The 22,790-nt window shown below is 43.3% G+C and overlaps 1 protein-coding gene across 2 annotated transcripts in view; it reads right to left on the reverse strand.

Moving 5' to 3' along the window:
- Nucleotides 1-20,276, reverse strand: part of caln1 (calneuron 1) — a 286,740-nt gene extending 266,464 nt beyond the window's left edge. The window contains exons 1-2 of one of the 2 annotated variants that reach the window (XM_078422471.1): nucleotides 19,976-20,276; nucleotides 19,196-19,322 (exon numbers count right to left, since the gene is read on the reverse strand). In XM_078422471.1, coding sequence (XP_078278597.1) covers nucleotides 19,196-19,313 — 118 coding nt within the window. In that variant the 5' untranslated portion in view covers nucleotides 19,314-19,322; nucleotides 19,976-20,276. Of the gene's footprint in view, nucleotides 1-19,195; nucleotides 19,551-19,975 lie in introns of those variants that run through there. The other variant, XM_078422470.1, reaches the window with a different exon arrangement.
- Between the last annotated feature and the right edge of the window lie 2,514 nt (nucleotides 20,277-22,790).

Below are 22,790 nucleotides of genomic sequence, written 5' to 3' on the forward strand. Positions count from 1 at the left end.
CCTGATGACCCTTCGTGTCTTCGGAGCGTCTGCTGTTTAAATACAGGAGACGTTCAATTGTCCAGCGTTATCTTCCTAATGAAAGCTGCCCATCGGACACCATCTCGTTTGTGTTTTGAAAGTTAAGATTTTGTTTGTATTTTAAATATATTTTGGGGGAAATACTAGCCGAGTCAGGTCGAGATTACACCCTTGTGAAACATCGCGAAAATTCCCACGCTGTCAATGCTTCTCCGGTGCCCTAATTTTCGCTGAAATCACTGCCAAGTCGGTAAGTACTTGAGAATTTTGAACTATAACACCTTGTATGGGTTACTTAAAAACCAAGTTTCACTGTAACAAGGAATAAACTGGATTTACTTCCAATTTACTAAGAGCTGTATTAAAATAAAATAAAAATTTAAGTGGTTACGTGAATTTTTGCGAAAGGTGTGTTGGCATTCTTTGAAAATGTAAGGGAGATGCATACCTGGTTTCTGGGTTGAATATCTGGGTTTGGAGCCCACTTTACATGTAATGGCGGAGGCCAAAAACATTGCGAAAATTCCCACGCTGTCAAACTGTTGCCTCCAATCTACCTGTCAAATGGCCTGACGGTAAATAAATTGGTTTACTGTCCAATTTCATTGTGGACCGCCACGGATAGGATGTATAACTACCCTTTAATGAATTAGAAAAAAGAAGTTCTACCATTGCAATAAAATGCCATTGAGACACCATGTTACGTACGTTAACACTTTTATGGTAAATTTTAAATTACCTGAAAAAACTACTTGCGGTTGTGGAATTATCTTTCTTTCTTTTTGATAGAGTCAGACGGTTGTCAAACTTGTAAATAAATGTGTTTGCATTGGTTTTTACAACAATTAATTTTTGGGTGTCTATGTCACGCTTCTATGTCACAGTATCATATTTATACACATATATAAAACAGTTTATATATATATCAGTCTGAAGAAGGGTCTCGACCCGAAATGTCACCTATTCCTTCTCTCCAGAGATGCTGCCTGACCCGCTGAATTACTCCAGCATTTTGTGTCTACCTTCGATTTAAACCGGCATCTGCAATTCTTTCCTACACAGTTTATAAACTGTTACATTGTTCATAAAACAGGCGCATAATGTAAGCTGTAATGTGAGCTATTCTCCTTCTTCTAACTTTATGAATTTTTCCTCAAATTTCACATCATATTGGCCGAAAGTTTTAGCAAATTCATGGCCCCCTACTGAATAAAGATCAGTCACTTTCCTTCAGTCACTACAGAACCTTCCTGATGCCCCCTGGTCTAGAAAAGTAATATTTGATGCAACGTTAACCTTGACTGTGTTATCAGTGGTGCCCTGATTGTCGATGCTGCCAAAGGCCTTCCTGAGGGACATCCTCACTAAACCTCTCGTCTCATCAACTTTCTGAGCAGTTGTTTCAGTTACTAGTACACAAGCCTTTGGGGCAGTTGAAATTCTGGCAGTATTCAGAATGAATCCTATGATGGAGGCAGAGACTATCATTTAAGAAATATCTAAAGGAGCACGTCAATTATAATGAAGGCTACGGTCTGAATACAGGTAAATGGGATTAACATGGATGGGTACTTGATAGCTGGCATGGATATAGTTGGAATGAAAGGCTTGTTTCTACATAGAATATTATTGTTCTGATTACACTATAAATGTTTGTTTTTTGTATGTAGGTATGACAATAGACAATAGACAATAGGTGCAGGAGTAGGCCATTCAGCCCTTCGAGCCAGCACCGCCATTCAATGCGATCATGGCTGATCACTCTCAATCAGTACCCCGTTCCTGCCTTCTCCCCATACCCCCTCACTCTGCTATCCTTAAGAGCTCTATCCAGCTCTCTCTTGAAAGCATCCAACAAACTGGCCTCCACTGCCTTCTGAGGCAAAGAATTCCACACCTTCACCACTCTCTGACTGAAAAAGTGCTTCCTCATCTCCGTTCTAAATGGCCTACCCCTTATTCTTAAACTGTGGCCCCTTGTTCTGGACTCCCCCAACATTGGGAACATGTTTCCTGCCTCTAATGTGTCCAATCCCCTAATTATCTTATATGTTTCAATAAGATCCCCCCTCGACCTTCTAAATTCCAGTGTATACAAGCCTAATTGCTCCAGCCTTTCAACATACGACAGTCCCGCCATTCCGGGAATCAACCTAGTGAACCTACGCTGCATGCCCTCAATAGCAAGAATATCCTTCCTCAAATTTGGAGACCAAAACTGCACACAGTACTCCAGGTGTGATCTCACCAGGGCCCGGTACAACTGTAGAAGGACCTCTTTGCTCCTATACTCAACTCCTCTTGTTACGAAGGCCAACATTCCATTGGCTTTCTTCACTGCCTGCTGTACCTGCATGCTTCCTTTCAGTGACTGATGCACTAGGACACCCAGATCTCGTTGAACATCCCCTCTTCCTAACTTGACACCATTCAGATAATAATCTGCCTTTCTATTCTTACTTCCAAAGTGAATAACCTCACACTTATCTACATTAAACTGCATCTGCCATGTATCCGCCCACTCACACAACCTGTCCAAGTCACCCTGCAGCCTTATTGCATCTTCCTCACAATTCACACTACCCCCCCAGCTTAGTATCATCTGCAAATTTGCTAATGGTACTTTTAATCCCTTCATCTAAGTCATTAATGTATATCGTAAATAGCTGGGGTCCCAGCACCGAACCTTGCGGTACCCCACTGGTCACTGCCTGCCATTCCGAAAGGGACCCATTTATCCCCACTCTTTGCTTTCTGTCTGTCAACCAATTTTCTATCCATGTCAGTACCCTACCCCCAATACCATGTGCTCTAATTTTGCCCACTAATCTCCTATGTGGGACCTTGTCGAAGGCTTTCTGAAAGTCGAGGTACACCACATCCACTGACTCTCCCCTGTCAATTTTCCTAGTTACATCTTCAAAAAATTCCAGTAGATTTGTCAAGCATGATTTCCCCTTCGTAAATCCATGCTGACTCGGAACGATCTTGTTACTGCTATCCAAATGCTCAGCAATTTCGTCTTTTATAATTGACTCCAGCATCTTCCCCACCACTGATGTCAGACTAACTGGTCTATAATTACCCGTTTTCTCTCTCCCTCCTTTCTTAAAAAGTGGGATAACATTGCTATCCTCCAATCCACAGGAACTGATCCTGAATCTATAGAACATTGAAAAATGATCTCCAATGCCTCCACTATTTCTAGAGCCACCTCCTTAGGTACCCTGGGATGCAGACCATCAGGCCCTGGGGATTTATCAGCCTTCAGTCCCATCAGTCTACCCAAAACCATTTCCTGCCTAATGTGGATTTCCTTCAGTTCCTCCATCACCCTGGGTTCTCCGGCCCCTAGAACATTTGGGAGATTGTGTGTATCCTCCTCAGTAAACACAGATCCAAAGTAACGGTTTAACTCGTCTGCCATTTCTTTGTTCCCCATAATAAATTCCCCTGCTTCTGTCTTCAAGGGACCCACATTTGCCTTGACTATTTTTTTCCTCTTCACATACCTAAAAAAACTTTTGCTATCCTCCTTTATATTATTGGCTAGTTTACCCTCGTACCTCATCTTTTCTCCCCGTATTGCCTTTTTAGTTAACTTTTGTTGCTCTTTAAAAGAGTCCCAATCCTCTGTCTTCCCACTCTTCTTTGCTATGTTTCCTCTCCTTAATTTTTATGCTGTCCTTGACTTCCCTCGTCAGCCACAGGTGTCTCTTACTCCCCTTAGAGTCTTTCCGCCTCTTTGTGATAAATTGATCCTGCAACTCTGCATTATTCCCAGGAATACCTGCCATTGTTGTTCTACCGTCTTCCCTGCTAGGGCCTCCTTCCAGTCAATTTTGGCCAGCTCCCGCCTCATGCCTCTGTAATCCCCTTTGCTATACTGTAATACTGACACTTCCGATTTTCCCTTCTGCCTTTCCATTTGCAGAGTAAAACTTATCATGTTGTGATCACTGCCTCCTAATGGCTCTTTTACCTCTAGTCCCCTTATCAGATCAGGATCATTACACAACACTAAATCCAGAATTGCCTTCTCCCTGGTAGGCTCCAGTACAAGCTGTTCTAAGAACCCATCTCGAAGACACTCTACAAACTCTCTTTCCTGGGGTCCATTTCCAACCTGATTTTCCCAGTCTATCTGCATGTTGAAATCTCCCATAAGCACCGTAGCATTACATTTGTGACACGCCAATTTTATCTCCTGATTCAACTTGCACCCTATGTCAAGGCTACTGTTTGGGGGCCTATAGATAACTCCCATTAGGGTCTTTTTACCCTTACAATTTCTCATTTCTATCCATACTGAGGGCATGTGTGTGTGTGTGTGTGTGTGTGTGTGTGTTTGTATATATATATATATGATCTGTATATATGTGCATTTGTGAGTACATGTATATATACACACTAATCTTTTCTCTCTCTCTTTTATTATATTGTTTACAGTGTACTATGTTTACATATTCTGTTGTGCTGTTGCAGATACGAATGTCATTGTTCTATCTGGGACATATGACAATAAAACACTCTTGACTCTTGACTCTCTCCTGTTTCACTTCCGCATAAACCTGTGGCTCAAAAAACAGTAAAGAGTGGTCAAGTGTAGCAAATAGTCGACGTTAGTTCACTTGAATAACACACAACCAAGGAAGAATAAAAGGAGTGGTTGTCATTAACCGGAAATATATCATTCTAATTACAGTACAGAGAAGATCAAACTAACTTTCTCAAATTCATTCTCTCATTTCGACTTTAAATAAATGTTTCCGTCAGCATTACTTCCTGAAGTCCATTTTACTGTTCTAACAACCCGCTGTACAAATGGAACTCCTAAACTTTCCTTTCATCCTTTTGATGTTGATGTGTTTTTAGTTGTAAATTGTGTTTATTAAAACTTCTCACAATTTTCAGACATCTGTTGATCTCTTCTAATGAAAAGCATGCCATTTTCAACAGTCTCTCTTCATAACAAAAGCTTTTAATATTCATCATTGTCTAAATTAATCTCCCTATGCTCTTGCCATGGTCTTTATGTCGAGAAATAAAGGTGATCGAACTGAACCTAATCTGACTGAAACGTCACCTATTCGTTTTCTCCAGAGATGCTGCCTGTCCTGCTGAGTTACTCCAGCTTTTTGTGTCTATCTTCGGTGTAAAGCAGCATCTGCAGTTCCTTCCTGCACTCTAATATATAATCGCAGTCTAATCTCTTTGCTCCTGTACGTAAAATCTTAATTTTTAAAAACAAGGATCTAAAATGATGTCTTTAATGCAATATTGTGAACATATTTTTACATATTTGAGGGTTTGAATCTCCAATTCCCTTCAAGTGTTTACCATAGACAATAGACAATAGGTGCAGGAGGAGGCCATTCGGCCCTTCGAGCCAGCACCGCCATTCAATGTGATCATGGCTGATCATTCTCAATCAGTACCCCGTTCCTGCCTTCTCCCCATACCCCCTGATTCCGCTATCCTTAAGAGCTCTATCCAGCTCTCTCTTGAATGCATTCAGAGAATTGGACTCCACTGCCTTTTGAGGCAGAGAATTCCACAGATTCACAACTCTCTGACTGAAAACGTTTTTCCTCATCTCAGTTCTAAATGGCCTACCCCTTATTCTTAAACTGTGACCCCTTGTTCTGGACTCCCCCAACATTGGGAACATGTTTCCTGCATCTAACGTGTCCAACCCCTTAATAATCTTATACGTTTCGATAAGATCTCCTCTCATCCTTCTAAATTCCAGTGTATACAAGCCTAGTCGCTCCAGTCTTTCAACATACGACAGTCCCGCCATTCCGGGAATTACCCTCCTCCATCAATTAAATATTACTTAATATTTATGGCAACACAGTGGAGCAGCGGTCGAATCGCTGCCTTACAGCACCAGAGACACGGGTTCGATCCTGACTATGGGTGCCGTCTGTACAGAGTTTGTACGTTCTCTCTGTGACTGCATGGGTTTTCTCCAGGTGCTCCGGTTTCCTGCCATATTCCAATGATGTGCAGCTACGTAGGTTAATTTATCTTCTGTAAATTGTCCATTGTGTGCAGGATGGAACTAGTGTATTGGTGATCAATGGTTGGCGCGGAGTCGGTGGGCTGCAAGCCCTGTTTCCATCTGTATCTCTAAACTAAATTAAACTTCATATTTTGCTTCTGTAAACCTTTGACTACCATTTGTCCAGACTGCTAACTTAATCTATATTTTTGTCATCAGGCAGTTTTGATAGCGGTTCTATATGACAAGGCACTTGTGTATATATTGAGATGGACGTTCAGAATTATCCCTACGGATGCCACTGTTAACATCTCTCCATTCCCATCAATATCTTCCTAATGTGGAAACTTTTGAGGATCCATATATTTCCTTCAAATTCTCAAGCACATTAGGCATGGTTTGGCTGGTACAGATTCACAGTGATACGCCTAAACCAACCCTCAGCTTTTCGGACAAAGAGTAATTTTACCAAATGTTATGGCTCTCAGGCAAAAAGCAGACAGTAATGAAATAAAAGGGATATTGTAACAGCCGGTTAAAAGTAGAGCACCTGCCCTAATGGGATTAGGGTGTTTAGTTAAGGAAATCCAAAGGCCAATCGAGGGTGGCTAAACTCTGAAAACTGATACCTCCCGTGGATCGCAAGAAAAACAGGGAAACATCCGTGCTGATCAACCTTTAAGGAGCCAACACCTGCTCACAGTGGGAGCACAACAGAAATCGTTCAGTTTGGCGGTGGTTCTGAGGAAAATAGCAAACTGCAAAGCATTGCATAAATCAGTCTACAAATGAGAGAAAATGAAACATAGCTTGACTTCAAAAGCAATCAACTGAAAATAGAGCAGGAGTCCAGACTTGGTGCCTGATACAGAAGTCTGATTAGAATCACCCAATGAGCACACTGAGGTATTTAAATGGAAAATGGTGCTGGTTAATAAACAAGTAGACCCGGAAAATTGCTCGGAGAAAAACAGCTTTAGATTAACTCGAGCGGATAGATGTAAACGGTGCAGTAACCACCTTTCAGTGTGGCTAAAAAATAGAAAATTATCGGGTCTGCCACTCGCAATCATTCTCAGATTGTTCAAGTTGTAAAATGAACTCTGAATCTTTGAGGCAGCAAGGAAGAAAGATGATTCAAGGCCAGGAACCAATCAGTTGGAAACCCACCTGACATTCCAGGCCGTCGCAAAAACACCAGACTTAAGTTGAAGGTATCAAGAGAATTATTTCCAATGGTGACCTTTAATAAGGACCCCGAAATCCTTTAAAAATGTTTGTGCTCTGATGCTGAGGAGATCTGTTACACTCATGAAGCAGGTTCATGTGATATTGGTAGAAGATTATCGAGATATATTTTAAATTAAACTTAAAGGCATTACCTGAAAGGCATAAACCATAATAAAATATTGTGTAATTGGTACCTGGTAGATTATTGTAGAAGACTTTGCCCAATAAACATCTATGTAAGAACATATTGTACAGAAACAGGCCATGGAACCCAGACAATTCACGCTTCACTTGGATCTAAGCCCATTATTCCTTGTCCAGTTCAACCACATCAAGTCTCCATTCCCTTCTCCATCGCTTGCGTATCCATCGTTATGCATCCATATCACCTCAGCAACTCAGCATGTTTTCACACTTCCACCAGTCTCTGGGTAAATTCCCTACTTTGTGCTGACATCCTTTGGGGTTTTGCTCTTCACCACAAGTGTAAATGGTCTAATTATTCTCATAAAACCTTTGCTGATCATTAGGACGTCTATCAAGGGGTATATAATCATGAGGGCAGCCGCTAGGTTGAATCCCCAGGGGTTTTTTTTTCCCACAGTAAGGAAATCAAGAACCGGAGGACGTAGGTTTAAGGTGAGCAACCTGGGGCAACCTTTTCGCTCAGAGGGTGGTAGGTAAATGGAACGAGCTGCCAAAGGAGATAGTTGAGGAAGGTACAATGCCGATATTTAAAATACATTTGGATAGGTACATGGATAGGAAAGGTTTTGAGAGATATGAGCCAAATGTGGGAATTTAGCCTGACTTAGATGAAGCTTCTTGGTTGGCATAGACTAGATGGGTTACAATTATGTTAATCAAATTCATTAACATTCCTACTGTTTGCAGGAATGTTAATCATATCATCATATCATATATATACAGCGCGGAAACAGGCCTTTTCGGCCCACCAAGTCCGCGCCGCCCAGCGATCCCCGTACATTAACACTATCCTACACCCACTAGGGACAATTTTTACATTTACCCAGCCAATTAACCTACATACCTGTACGTCTTTGGAGTGTGGGAGGAAACCGAAGATCTCGGAGAAAACCCACGCCGGTCACGGGGAGAACGTACAAACTCCTTACAGTGCAGCACCCGTAGTCAGGATCCACTAATGGTTTAGAAGCAGTGAATTTCCCTGCTGTACTCAGATACATTGTTTTGCACATTGAGATATACGAACAGGGGTATCACAAAATGCTGGAGTGACTCAGTGGGTCAGGCAGCATCTCTGGAGAGAAGGAATGGGTGACGTTTTGGGTCGAGACCTAGTCTGAAGAAGGGTCTCGACCCGAAACGTCATCCATTCCTTCTCTCCAGAGATGCTGCCTGACCCGCTGAGTTACTCCAGCATTTTGTGATACCTTCGATTTGTATCAGCATCTGCAGTTATTTTCCTACAGGAACAGGGGAGTGATCAAAACCAGTACTCTCTTGTCAGTACAAGTAAGGTCCTATTTCAGACTAGAATTGTAGAATGGGACTTGAATAGAGACTGAAGATAAATGTGAGAGCACATAATACGAGGTTGATCTCTACATCTAGATCTTTTAAATATCTACTCCAACAGCAACATCATGTATCTATCTACACACTGTAAATGGCTCGAATGTAATCATGTATTGTCTTTCCGCTGGCTGGTTGGCACGCAACAAAAGCTTTTCACTGTACCTCGATAAACGAAACAGAACTGAACTGAACTGAGATCTTTGAAGAAGGAACAGCCATTTGAGACAGGAAGGAGAGAAATACAATAAACTGCAGAAGCTGGAATCTTGAGTAAAACACAAAGTGCTGGAGTAACTCAGCAGGTCAGGCTGCATCTGTGAAGAGAATGGACAGGCGATGCCTTGGGTCAAGACCCTTCTTCATGAGAGAGAATAACAAAGTTCATGACATTAATACTGCTTCTCTCTACACAGATGCTGCCTAACCATTTGAGAATTTCCAGCTTTTTCCAGGATTGCCATATTCTGGATTTGAAATATATTCCCAAAACTGAATTTAAAATTCAAAACTGAATTCAAAACTAAGTAAGAAATCAGATGATGTTTTTTTAATTTAATTGACTAAAATTATTATCTGGGAGGCTTTGTCCTTGCAATAAGGTTCATGGAAGCAATGTTTCATCCACAATGCTGACACGAGGCCTTGCATTAAATGCTAAACTTTCACAGGTTATATCCTGCAGTTCTGGTAATAATAAACAAATGATTTCCCAAATGAATAGGGATAAAATAGTTTGTTGGGGCAACAATTTTCAATTTTTTCTTAGATCAGAAACAAATGACAAAGTTTTCTGAAGTGAATTTTACTGATAACATTCATAAATGGACCATTGTATTCAATTCTCAAAGCATGAACAAGGCTCTTTGGCCCGTTGAATCCACGCCAAATGTCGATCACTAGTTCCATGTTAATCCACTCTTGCATCCACTCCCTGCATACTGGGGGGGGGGGGCAATTTACAAAGGCCAATTAACCCACGAACCCGCATGTCTTTGGGATGTGGGAGAAAACTGGAGCACCCAGAGGAAACCCACATGGTCACAGGATGAACGTGCAAACTTCACACAGACAGCACCCGAGGTCAGGATTGAACCTGAGTCTCTGGTGTCGAGAGGCAGCAGTTCCGCCAGCTGCGACACTGTTCCACTCCAGTGTTCAGCTGAATCAACCACATTAATTTTACGGCCATTTTGTTCTCAGTACTTCATGTTTTTGCTCTACATCGGATTCTTAACCTCTCCAGTCACATCTGCACTCCATTTTCCTTCCTCTTACCCTCACCTCCAGTTCACTATCTTCCCATTCGTGAGGTGACCTTCCAATCAATATCTAATACGAAGAGAGGTTATCAAATATGGCAGGATATTGTCAATGTCACCTACTTGCTAGAGTTATTGATGTTGTAAAGTGTGGAAGAGATTGTGTGCTACATTGACTTGGAAAATATATCTGAACTTATTTTCAACATTTTGAGAAGGGATGGGTGATCAAAGGCTCACTTATTGCTCAATCATGTGGGTACGTGATTGCTCTGTTGTTCTGTTATGCTTATCAGATTTAGCACTGGATGTTGATGGAGTTCATCTGATAAACTTAAATCAATGCAGAAAACTGCTTTCATGTTATCTTGCAGTTCACGGTTTACGCAGAGATTCTTCACACCAATTTCTTTCCTGGGAAATAGTGCAGAGCAATAGTACAGCTTAGAATCCCATCATAAATCTGTTTCTCTCTCACTCCTGCTCATTCTTTAAACAAAGTGAATTGTGTCCACAGCACAGACAGAATTATATTTTTCAATTTCCCTCTGATTTCTTCTCTTGTGCTTCCTATCTTGTCCGAGGCAGTGATCCATCCATGTGATGAGCATTTCCATGATCATCTTCAGGCCCCCAATACTTTGCTCAGATGGTTATTCAGAAGTGGGTAGTAAATATTACTGGACAATCACAGTTAGCTTTGTATTTTCCTCAACTGCCCCCTCCTGCTTTCCAGGAAATAGATGGTCAACTGGAGCAGTTGAAAATTATCCAATCTTAGCCCAGGTCCGTGGACAACCACCACTACATCCTCTACTAATGCAGCCCAGATTTGTGCTTTAATCCAAGATATTCTCTAACTGCACACTCCATCCCTCACCCTTGTGCGATCGAATCAGTGAGATGTTACTCTTTTTTACTCAGCAGTTGCCTGTCTTCTGAGCACGCAAACGCCCTCTGCAAATTTCTCCTCACTCCACTTGCCCTACTTTCATCTGAGAAATTCCGTAAGACCAATTGTTTGGTGAAACCGAAGGCATCTCCACAAAATGCTGGAGAAACTCAGCGGGTCAGGCAGCATCTCTGGAGAGAAGGAATAGGTGACGTTTCGAGTTGAGACTCTTCGTCAGATTGAAACGTTGGATGATCTTTCCTAATATTTCACGATCGGCTTGTCTTTGAATTTAGTTTAATGACACTATTGTGAATTGTCCCAGTATGTTTCACTATTTTAAAAGCACTTCATGAAAGAATATTGGTTGCGTTGAGGAACTGCTCATCATGTTTCTATTTGGATTATTGGTGTCCTGTGCTTTTGTGTTGATGTCTCTGGTTTATTAATCAGAAGGACCACATGGGTTTTCTCTGAGATATTTGGTTTCCTCCCACACTCCAAAGACGTACAGGTTTGTAGGTTAATTGGCTTGGGTTTGTATTTTGGTATAAGTGTAAATTGTCCCTAGTATGTGTAGGATAGTGTTGATGTGCGGGGATCGCTGTTCGGCGCGGACTCGGTGGGCCGATGGGGCCTGTTTCCACACTGTATCTCTAAAACTAAACTAAAACTAAATAATTAATTTTCAGGTGCCAAATGTTGGCCTGTCCAGAGTCACCAACATTCTTTGAAAAACCATGAAAAAAAATAAATGTGTAGGAAGGAACAGCAGATGCTGGTTTAAACTGAAGATAGACACAAAAAGCTGGAGTAACGCAGTGAGTCAGGCAGCATCTCTGGAGAAAAGGAATAGATGTATAGGGTCTCGTCCCGAAAAGTCACCTATTCCTTTTCTCCAGAGGTGCTGTCTGACTCGCTGAGTTACTCCAGCTTTTTTGTCAACTTCTGAACAAAAATAAAAATACATTTTCTTCATTGTATTCCACATAAAATCTGGAATGATGTTTGGGATGTACAACTGGTTAGTCAGCAAGTGAAAGAAGATTAACTGTGTCCCACCTCACATTTCTCTCAGATACTGGCTAACATTGCCACACAATATTCTCAAGCTAACCTTTGCTTTTATCAATTTTTGCAGCAGTTGCACAATAAATAATATGCTTGAAAGTGTATTGTTATTAATAAATTATAGCTTTAGAGCACATTTTGGGCCATTTAATCCATGCTGACCACATATCTCCAATTACACTCATAACATTCTTGTTCTCGTCACATTTAACTCCCCACAGATTCTATCATACACCTAGTCACCGGGACAATTTGCAGTGGCCAATTAATCTGCTGACTCCACATCTTCGGAAAATCAGAGGAAACCCATTCGATCACCTGTTGTGAAGCCTGAGCCAGGTTTTCAGAGCTCTGAGGCAGCAACTCCATTAGTTGTGTCACTTTGATATCATAATGAATGTAAAGTAGAGGCAGGTACAATTGCAATGTTTAAAAGACATTGGGACAGGATCATGGGTGGGCAAGGTTAAGAGCCGAGTGATCTAGACGCAGCAAATGAGACAAGCCCAAGGCAGCGATGTGGACAGCATAGACAAACTGGGCTGAAGGGTCTATTTCTGTGCTGTATAACTCTGTGACACTAAAGGACAGCAGAATGATTCTGTGGTTTTTCACTGCTGCTCTGGGAGTTTCTGTTTCTACAAACACATGGAACAGGTCAACTTATGAAAGGCCTTGAAAAAGGTGATTAAGAATGAAGTAATTTGGCTTCCTACACACATGGATTCACATGAAAAACGTTAGTATTTTACTTCAAATGTAATCTGTTATGTTTGCATTAAATAATAAGGATGAATTTTTAACATTGAAGCAGTCAGAGCAGAGGGGTGAGAAATGACAAGGTATCTTTCATCCAAACATGCCATTGATAACGAAAATGGATGCAAAAAGCTGAAGAAGGGTCTCGACCTGAAACGTCACCCATTCCTACTCTCCAGAGATGCTGCCTGCCTGTCCCGCTGAGTTACTCCAGCTTTTTGTGTCTATCTTCAGTTTTAACCAGCATCTGCAGTTCCTTCCTACACATACCATTGATAACAATATTCAAGCAGGAAGAAAGAAGGGGGGAAAAAATATTGGCCGCAGAGTCCAGGAGGAGTGGGGAGTTTGAGACTGTCAGCAACTACCATTGTGACAATACATCAGCTATTTGGACGTGGGGAAGCAATGAATAAGGTGACTTTGCCTCAGCAGGGAGGCTGTAACAGAGGTGGATCGCCTGCTTACATTCTTAACACTCGTGGCATGTGAATCTTTCAGTCACCCTTATTAACCTGAAACAAGGATCTTTGAAAATTATATTTTCATTACAATAGCAAACAAAGGAACTTTAGGCCTTTATTCATTATTCCCATCAGGGAACCCTATCAAAAGGAGCATAAATTGTGTTACAGTTTTAACGCATTATTGCTAATCTTTCAAACACAGATTCCTGCAAGGATTCTGGAATGTAATTTACATAATCCTGCTATTTTTACTTCAATGGATTTTTTTGCATATATCTTTAATGATAACTTGTCGTGCAATGGTTATGTAAAAACCAATGCGAATTTGATTTATTATATTCGATTCTTTGTTCAAATAAGCTCCTTGACTAAAATGATTCCTTTATAAATCTGAGGGATAGGATATACAGGCATTTGGATGGGCAAGGGCTGATGAGGGATAGTCATCATGGTTTTGTACATGAGAGGTCGTGTCTCACAAATCTGATTGATTTTTTTGAAGACGTGACCAAAAAGATTGATGAGGGCAGAGCTGTAGATGTTGTGTACATGAACTTCATTCAGTAAGGCGTTCGACAAGGTTCCGCATGGAAGACTGCTCTGGAAGGTTAGATCGCATGGGTGGTCCCAAGGAAGGATAGCTGAATGGATAGCAAATTGGCTCCATGGAAGGAAGCAGGGGGTGATGGTGGAAGGTTGCTTCTCAGACTGGATGGCTGTGACAAGTGGTGTGCCTCACGGTTCGGTGCTGGGCCCGTTACTGTTTGTCATCTACATCAATGATTTGGATGAGAACATACAGGGCAAGATTGGCAAGTTTGCTGATGATACAAGAGTGAGTGGTTTTGCAGATAGTGAAGATCATTGTGAACGATTGCAGCAGGATCTGAATCGATTGGCCAGGTGGGCGGAGGAATGGTTGATGGAATTTAATACAGAGAAGTGTGAGGTGTTGCATTTTGGGACGTTGAACAAAGGCAGTACCTACACAGTAAATGGTCGCCTCTGGGTAGTGTTGCAGAGTAGAGGGATCTAGGAGCACAGGTGCATGGTTCCTTGAAGGTCGAATTGCAGGTAGATAAGGTGGTCAAAAAGGCTTTTGACACTTTGGCCTTCATCAGTCAGAGTTTTGAGTATAGAAGTTGGGAGGTCATGTCGCAGTTGTACAAGACGTTGGTGAGAAGGCATTTAGAATATTGTGTTCAGTTCTGGGCACCATGTTATAGGAAAGATATTGTCAAGCTTGAAAGGGTTCAGAAAAGATTTACGAGGATGTTGCCAGGACTTGAGGGTGTGAACTATAGGGAGAGGTTGAGTAGGCAAACACATCAAACACATCACAAAGACAGCCTTCTTCCACCTCAAAAACATTGCCCGTCTCCGTCCATCCCTCTCCTTCACAGCTGCAGAAACCCTCATCCACGCCTTCATCACCTCCCGTCTGGACTACTGCAACAGCCTCCTCTATGGCTCACCCTCAAAAATCATCAGTAAACTTCAATACATTCAAAACTCCGCTGCCCGTCTACTCACCCACTCCCCGATCCGTGACCATATCACCCCCGTCCTTTACAAACTCCACTGGCTCCCCATCCCCCAGAGAATCCAATACAAAATCCTCCTCATGACCTACAAAGCCCTCCATAACCTGGCCCCATCCTACCTGACTGACCTCCTCCACAGGCACACTCCCACCTGCACCCTCCGCTCTGCTGCTGCCAATCTCCTGTCCCCCCCCATCCAGACCAAACTCAGATCCTGGGGGGACAGGGCTTTCTCCATCGCTGCTCCCACCCTATGGAACTCACTACCCCAAACCGTCAGAGACTCCTCCTCACTCACCACATTCAAAACATCACTGAAGTCTCACCTCTTCAGCACTGCCTTCAACCACTGAAGATCACCTCACCTTCTGTCTCCTTTCTCTGTTCGTTTACTTATTTATCTATTTATTCACTTCTCTATGTTCTAGAAATCCCTGTAAAGCGTCTTTGAGTGTTTGAAAAGCGCTATATAAATGTAATGCATTATTATTATTATTATTATTCCATGGAGCACAGGAGGATGAGGGGAGATCTTATAGAGGTATACAAAATCATGAGAGGAATAGATCGGATAGATGCACAGAGTCTTTTCCCAGAGTAGGAGAATAGAGGACCAGAGGACATAGGTTCAAGGTGAAGGGGAAAAGATTTAATAGGAATCCGAGGGGTAACTTTTTCACACAAAGCGTAGTGGGTGTATGGAACAAGCTGCCAGAGGAGGTAGTTGAGGCTGGGACTATCCCATCGTTTAAGAAACAATTAGACAGGTACATGGATAGGACAGGTTTGGAGGGATAGGGACCAAGCACAGGCAAGTGGGACTAGTATAGCTGGGATATTGTTGGCCGGTGTGGGCGAGTTGGGCCGAATGGCCCAATACAGTTTCCACACTGTATCACTCTATGAATCTATGACTCTAAATGGAGATAGAGTCATGGAGCAGGGAAACTGGCTCTTCGGCCCAGCACGTTCATGCTGACCAAGATGTCCCATCTAAGCTAGTCCCATTTGCCTGTGTTTAGTCTGTATCCCTCTAAAGCTTTCTTATCCATGCATCTGTCCAAGTGACTTTTAAATGTCTTTTAGATCCTTATGTTGTGCTACCTTGACACAGTTGATAGCCCTTTCCCCAAAGTCAAAAGTCTGAAGATTCAAATCTTCAATGCTCTACACTAGAATGTAAGACAGGGGATGTGCTACATTATCAGAGGCATTGTTTTCAGCCAAGGTATCACCATCTTATCAGATATGTTTCGCAGTTTCAAGCACACCATTATAAAAACTACAAAACGTGCGGAATATAAATGAACCCAGGGACAGGATACGATAGTTAGGAGCAAGGTGTAGAAGCTGTGTGATTATATTCTTTGGAGCACAAGAGACTAGATTTTATTTTAAACAGATTGGCGTGAAAACATTCGGAGAAATTGGATGAAGTGGAAGTTCACTTCCTGCAGGGGTCATTGATTTAAAGAGAAAGAAGATTAGGAGAAGGCTCCTCCTGTGGGGATTAGATGGAATACTACATTTTGTAAAGTGGTTGAGGCAGAGAGAGACAGATGAGAGACCCAGTACAAAATCCTCCATAACCTGGCCCCATCCTACCTGACTGACCTCCTCCACAGACACACTCCCACCCACACCCTCCGCTCTGTTGCTGCAAACCTCCTGTCCCCCCCCCATCCGGACCAAACTCAGATCCTGGGGGGTCAGGGCTTTCTCCATCGCTGCTCCCACACTCTGGAACTCACTACCCCAAACCGTCAGAGACTCCTCCTCACTCACCACATTCAAAACATCACTGAAGTCTCATCTGTTCAGCACTGCCTTCAATCACTGACCGTTACCTCACCTTCTTTTTCCTTTTCTCTTCGTTTACTCATTTATCTATTTATTTTCTTTTATGTTTTAGTAAACCCTGTAAAGCGTCTTTGAGTGTTAGAAAAGCGCTATATAAATGTAATGCATTATTATTATTATTATTATTATTTGCACTACTTCACGAAATGTGTAATCATTCCAACAGAGGGGCAGGTTGTTAAAGCAATGAGCTGACACAGACTGATGGGCTAAATTGCCTCATTTTCTGCTCTCTGGCCTGATTAGGATGCATGGTGTCAGGTTTTCATTTAGGTTTAGCTGTACTTTCTTGAACCTGCCAGTATATTATGTAGTTAATATTAACAGTGAAGGAATATTCAACTCAGCATCACAGACACTGCGATAACTCACATATCCAAATCTTCACCTCTGTCCCAAGTTGACAGCTGGGACTGTAGGTTTTTTTTTATTTTTATTCATTTGAAACTTTTCTGAACCTTGCACTCAATTTTTGTTTAAAGCGAAGCAGATACCCAATTTTCACTTGCATTAAATGTATTTCATGCTTTTCCAGATGATGTTGCTTTCAATTAGGATTACTTCGATCAAATTATCCTCAGACCATCGAAATGCTTCAGACCTTAGCAACACTTTAATTCACCCAAGAAGAAGAATTATCTTGGAAATACAATCATGTACTTTATTTCTGCAGATTTATACCAGATACAAAGTGAAAATGATCCTGGTGCGTTCTCCTTCTTTGCCGTTGCTCAGACTTCCTGATGGTTAAATGTTCTTTACTTTCACCTGTGGAATCAATGAATGGTGCTGTATGAAATTGGGTCATTTGTCCCATTAAATTTGGCTGCAATTTATCCAGGAGCTCCTGCATATCGACGGTATTTATTCACAAAATGCTGGAGTAACTCAGCAGGTCAGGCAGGCAGCATCTCAGGAGAGAAGGAATGGGTGACGTTTCGGGTCGAGACCCTTCTTCAGATTTCTTATACTGTTCCTGCTTATCTGCACCTCTGGAAGCCTTCAATGCAAATATTGAAATGGCAGGGTTTTTGCTTTGTGCATTCATTCCTTATATGCAAGGGTTGATACCTAGGTGATGGATTAAATGATTACGGACTGTGTAGGAATGAACTGCAGATGCTGGTTTAAACCGAAGATAGACACACAAAACGCTGGACTAACTCGGCAGCATTTCTGGAGAGAAGGAATGGGTGAGTTTCGGGTCGAGACCCTTCTTCAGAATGAGAGTCAGGGGAGGGGGGAGATACAGAGATAAGGACACGTAAAGTGTGTGCAAAACTCTCGTCGGAGAGAGGTTACTGACTATGTTTTGTTTGTCTGGTCGGTGGAATTAAAATGGAACGAACTGCGCAGACTATTCAATCTTTGCATTAATAGGGTAAAATAAAAAATCTTTTCATACTTGTACTTCTTCAAATGAATAAATTGGAAAATCGTTTTCCGTGACAAGTAAATATATATTATTTAAAAATCTCTGGTTCCTTGTAAAAATTAACGATGAAGACTAAATCAAAAATGTATTATTCATGAATTAATAATCTGTCCTTTCTCAGTCCAGGGATTCCTAAAGCCGAAAATAATGAGCACTACCTACCTCGATCGTAATTAAGACTGACCTGAATCTTTTTGTACACATTAGAGATTTGCTGGGACACGCACAGTTAGAATACTCAGTTAACCCTTGGGGAAATCGTTGCTAATTTGCCCACAGCATCGCGATCGTGTCACCGAGTTACACAACACCCTGCAGTCAGTCATGTTAAAATAAATTCACTTTAGGGGGCGAGGACGAATAGTTTCTCCGGAGAACACTTGTCTTTAAAATTGACAAGTTTCTATGTTTCTATGGAACATTTGATTCTGTGTCGTCGAGGCGACCTTGCTAAGATACCCGCCGGCAAAACACCCACAAAATCGGCCACTTTGAACATCTCGATTCGGGTTAATCCAAACATAAACGACTCGTATTTGATATGACATTTAAAAAAAAGGAGAAAATCTATTGCGTGGAAGGAGAAAGGAGAAAATCTATTACATTTAGCCTGCAATCTGCAACGTGCCTTCCAGCAATCTGCGATGGTGTAACTAGTTGCACAGAATCTGCCTTTTAACGCACGGTGGATGCAACTAAAGGCGCAACTCTGTCTTTTTGATGCAATTGGCAATTTTCCTTTGCATCAAAAGTTGGCCGTCAAACGGCACTGACGAGCCACTCTCTGCTTCCCCTGTTGCGTTTCCTGCAAAAATTACAAGGCGCGTAAAAGAGGCCATTCTGCCCAAATGGGCCAGTCTCCCGGCACGAAGTTCTAACCCATCACTCGCACCATTTAGCCTTTCCTTTTGCGAATGAGACTCAAGATCAGATCGGGTTGCCGCTGATTGTGGCTTTCAATAAGTAACCCAGCCGCTAAACCGTACGCTTGTTGCAACATAACAACCAAGAAATGGTCAGAGAGATGGGAGATGGGAGATGGGGGGGGGGGGGGGGGGTTGGAGAGAGAGAGAGAGAGAAAAACACCCACCGTCTAACTCCTCTTCCGAGATGTTGGCCAACTGTTCGCTCTCGCTCCCGTCCGACAGCGACCCGCTCAGGTAATTCCCTTTGTACAGGAGGCCGGTGTGGACAGGGTGGAAAGGCATCTTCGCCCGCTGCAAGAGAAATCAAATGCGAGCGTCAGCCCGAGTAGCGCCGGGTTTCCTCGGGCTCCGGCCCCATCCTGGTCCAGCGAGACCAACCCCAATACCCCAGCCAGCCAGCCAGCCAGCCAGCCAAGGGGACGGGGAAGGAGGGGCTCTTGCAACTTCCAAGGGGTTTCAGGGAAGGGTGAGCGGAGCGGCCAGCTCGGCTTTGTACTTGAGAGCTGGGCTTGGCTCCGTTTGGTGGTTATCTCCAGTGAGAGAGAGACGAGAGGGAGGGAGGGAGGGTGAGAGGGATGGAGGGAGGGAGGGAGGGAGGGAAGGAAAGTGAGAGGGTGAGGGGAGGGAGGGAGGGAGGGAGGGAGGGAAAGTGAGAGGGGAGAGAGAGAGAGAGAGAGAGAGAGAGAGAGAGAGAGAGAGAGAGAGAGAGAGAGAGAGAGAGAGAGAGAGAGAGAGAGAGAGAGAGAGAGAGAGAGAGAGAGAGAGAGAGAGTAACGACTGGCTGGGTTGAGATGGGGATGTTGCAAATATCAGGACTAATAACCCCCGGCTCAATTCCACCTGCTGCAATAACAAGGCGGCTGCAGCATCAGCACCACCAGCAGCATCTTCAGCCAGAAGATGAGATGATGGAGCCGGTCGCTCGGTCGCTCGTTGCAAGTTACCTGCTTGTCCTTGCTCGCTAGGCTAGTTGTAATCCACCTTCCCACTGGAGTCTTCCCTCTGGCCGGCAGGGCGAGGAAGGGATCGGGAGGGAGGGGGGGGGTCGGGTCTTGTCACCTGGACCAGTGGAGTGAGTGGCCCGGGTGGAGAGGAGAGGGTAGGGTGCACCGAGCCCCTCTGCTGGGTGTCCGGCCGGGTGTGGGAGCTCTCTGGTGTCGCCGCTGTCTCACGTCCCCATTTCCAGCCGGGACCCAGTGCCAGCGGAGGAGTTGCATTCGCTTGAAACTCCCATTTATCAAGCGGGTGCCTTGGATGTTCCCAGCCCGGCCACGTCCAAAGTCGTTCCTGCTCTCGCCTCCAAGCCAAACATTAGGGCAGATTTGCTTCTTCCTCCAGTTGACCGGCCTGTCCTCGGATCAGTGAAGGTGAATCTTTAAAGGGACGACTTTTATCCTGTCAGATCTGTGTGCTTGGCGCATGTCTTTGATTAATTTGAAAACCATGGTCCATTTCAATCTTTCGCCGGCCAAATTACAGGTAGACCTTCCTTCATGTCACCTTTTCTTTAAAAAAAATGGACATCAGCAGTTGCGAATCTTGCACCGGGAGCACAAATTCTCCCAAGTCTCCCAACTGTGTTCAACGTGCACCTGGAAATTAAACACATGCGACGTGGTCAGCGCGTTAAAATAAGTAGCAAAACGTGGCCACACCAACATCCCCGCCATCACTTGTCCCAAATGACTGGTCCCACTCAACCTGCCCCGCCATCGAGGGGGAAAAGGCCATTCAGCCCTTCGAATGGATAGGCGGCCAATCAACGAGATCAGTGCCGGTCTACATACATGCATTCCTCCCTCTACCTGTGTTCTGTGTATAGGAAGGAATAGGGTGGTGGTGGTTTATACCGGATACAAACTGCTGGAGCAACTCAGCGGGTCAGGCAGCATCTCTGGAGAGAAGGGGTGGGTGACGATTCAGGTCGGGACCCTTCTTCAGACTGCACCGATCCTATATTCTTAACTTGCAAACATCTACCAATTCAATGTTTCAGGTTGTAGCTCAGTTTGGATCCACAGCTATTAGCGGGGGACACGCGCCCTTCCAACGTTTAGTGAAGAAATATTTCCTTCTGTGACTGTCTTGGTTTCCGAAGGTCTCTTTCTCCTGGATACTCCCCCACCCCCTCACCCACTCCCCCCAGCCCCCTCCCCAGAGCAGAATAAATATTTCACCATTAACCTTAGCACCGCAATACATTCGTTCGAATTACCAAAATGTACTTATTTTCCTGGATCACCTCCTTGTCAACGCACTTGGCTCTTTATCCAAGTCACATTCCTCTGTTGTGTTGGAAGGAACCGCAGATAGACACAACTATTAAGCATCCATGTGTCCCCATTTACACTGATTACATTTTACCTTCTCTGCATCAGCGGATTCGACAACATAATTGCAGGCTAATCAGTGGCAGGGAAATTATTGGAGAACATTTTTGTGCTTTTGCAGGGGGAGACTGACTAGAGATGAATAGCATGGCTTTTTTATGGGATAAATCCCATCTCACTAATTTGACAGATGTTTTTCAGAAGATAACACAGGAGATCATAAGATCATCCAAGCCAAATAAGGCCATTCAGCCCATTGAGTTTGCTCCACCATTCAAACATTGCTGATCTATTTTTCCCTCTCCTGCTTCTGCCTGTAACCTTTGACATCCTTACTAACCAAGACTCTATCAATCTCCACTTTAAAAATATCCAATGGCTTGGCTCTACCACTGTTTGTGACAATGAATTCCATTGATTCACCATCTTCTGGCTAAACAAATTTCTCTTCATCATTATAAAGATACGTCCTTTTATTCTAAGGCTGTGGCTTCTAGTCCTAGGCTCTCCCACTATTGGAAACATCTTCTCCACTCTATCTAAGCCTTTCACTACTCTGTGGGTTTAGGTCATAAGGTCATAAGGAATAGAAGTAGAATTAGGCAATTTAGAAGGATGAGAGGGGATCTTATTGAAACGTATCAGATTATTAAGGGGTTGGACATGTTAGAGGCAGGAAACATGTTCCCAATGTTGGGGGAGTTCAGAACAAGGGGCCACAGTTTAAGAATAAGGGGTAGACCATTTAGAACTGAGATGAGGAAAAACTTTTTCAGTCAGAGAGTTGTGAATCTGTGGAATTCTCTGCTTCAGAAGGCAGTGGAGGCCAATTCTCTGAATGCATTCAAGAGAGAGCTAGATAGAGCTCTTAAGGACAGTGGAGGCAGGAGGTATGGGGAGAAGGCAGGAATGGGGTACTGATTGAGAATGATCAGCCATGATCACATTGAATGGCGGTGCTGGCTCGAAGGGCCGAATGGCCTCCTCCTGCACCTATTGTCTATTCATTCGAGTGATGTCTATTGTCTAATTCAGCCCGTCAAGTCTACTCCGCCATTTAATCATGGCTGATCTATCTCTCCCTCTTAACCCCATTCTCCTGCCTTCTCCCCATAACCTCTAACACCTGTACTAATCAAGACTCTATCTACCTCTGCCTTAAAAATATCCACTGACTTCACCTCTGCAGCCTTCTGTGGCAAAGAATTCCACAGGTTCGCCATTCACCGTAATGATGAAGTTTCTATGAGATTCCCCTCATCCTTGTAAATTCCAGCGAGCACGGGCCCAGAGACAGCAAACACTTCTCATACATGAACCCAATTCTCCCGGAGATTGGTGATGACAGAGCAGCAGTATTGTCTATACAGACTTTAGCGAGGCATTTGACAAGGTCCAGCGTGGTCGAGTGATCCAACGGCAAAGGCAT

Source organism: Rhinoraja longicauda, chromosome 26, assembly GCF_053455715.1.
Source record: "Rhinoraja longicauda isolate Sanriku21f chromosome 26, sRhiLon1.1, whole genome shotgun sequence".
Taxonomy (NCBI): Eukaryota; Metazoa; Chordata; class Chondrichthyes; order Rajiformes; family Arhynchobatidae; genus Rhinoraja; species Rhinoraja longicauda.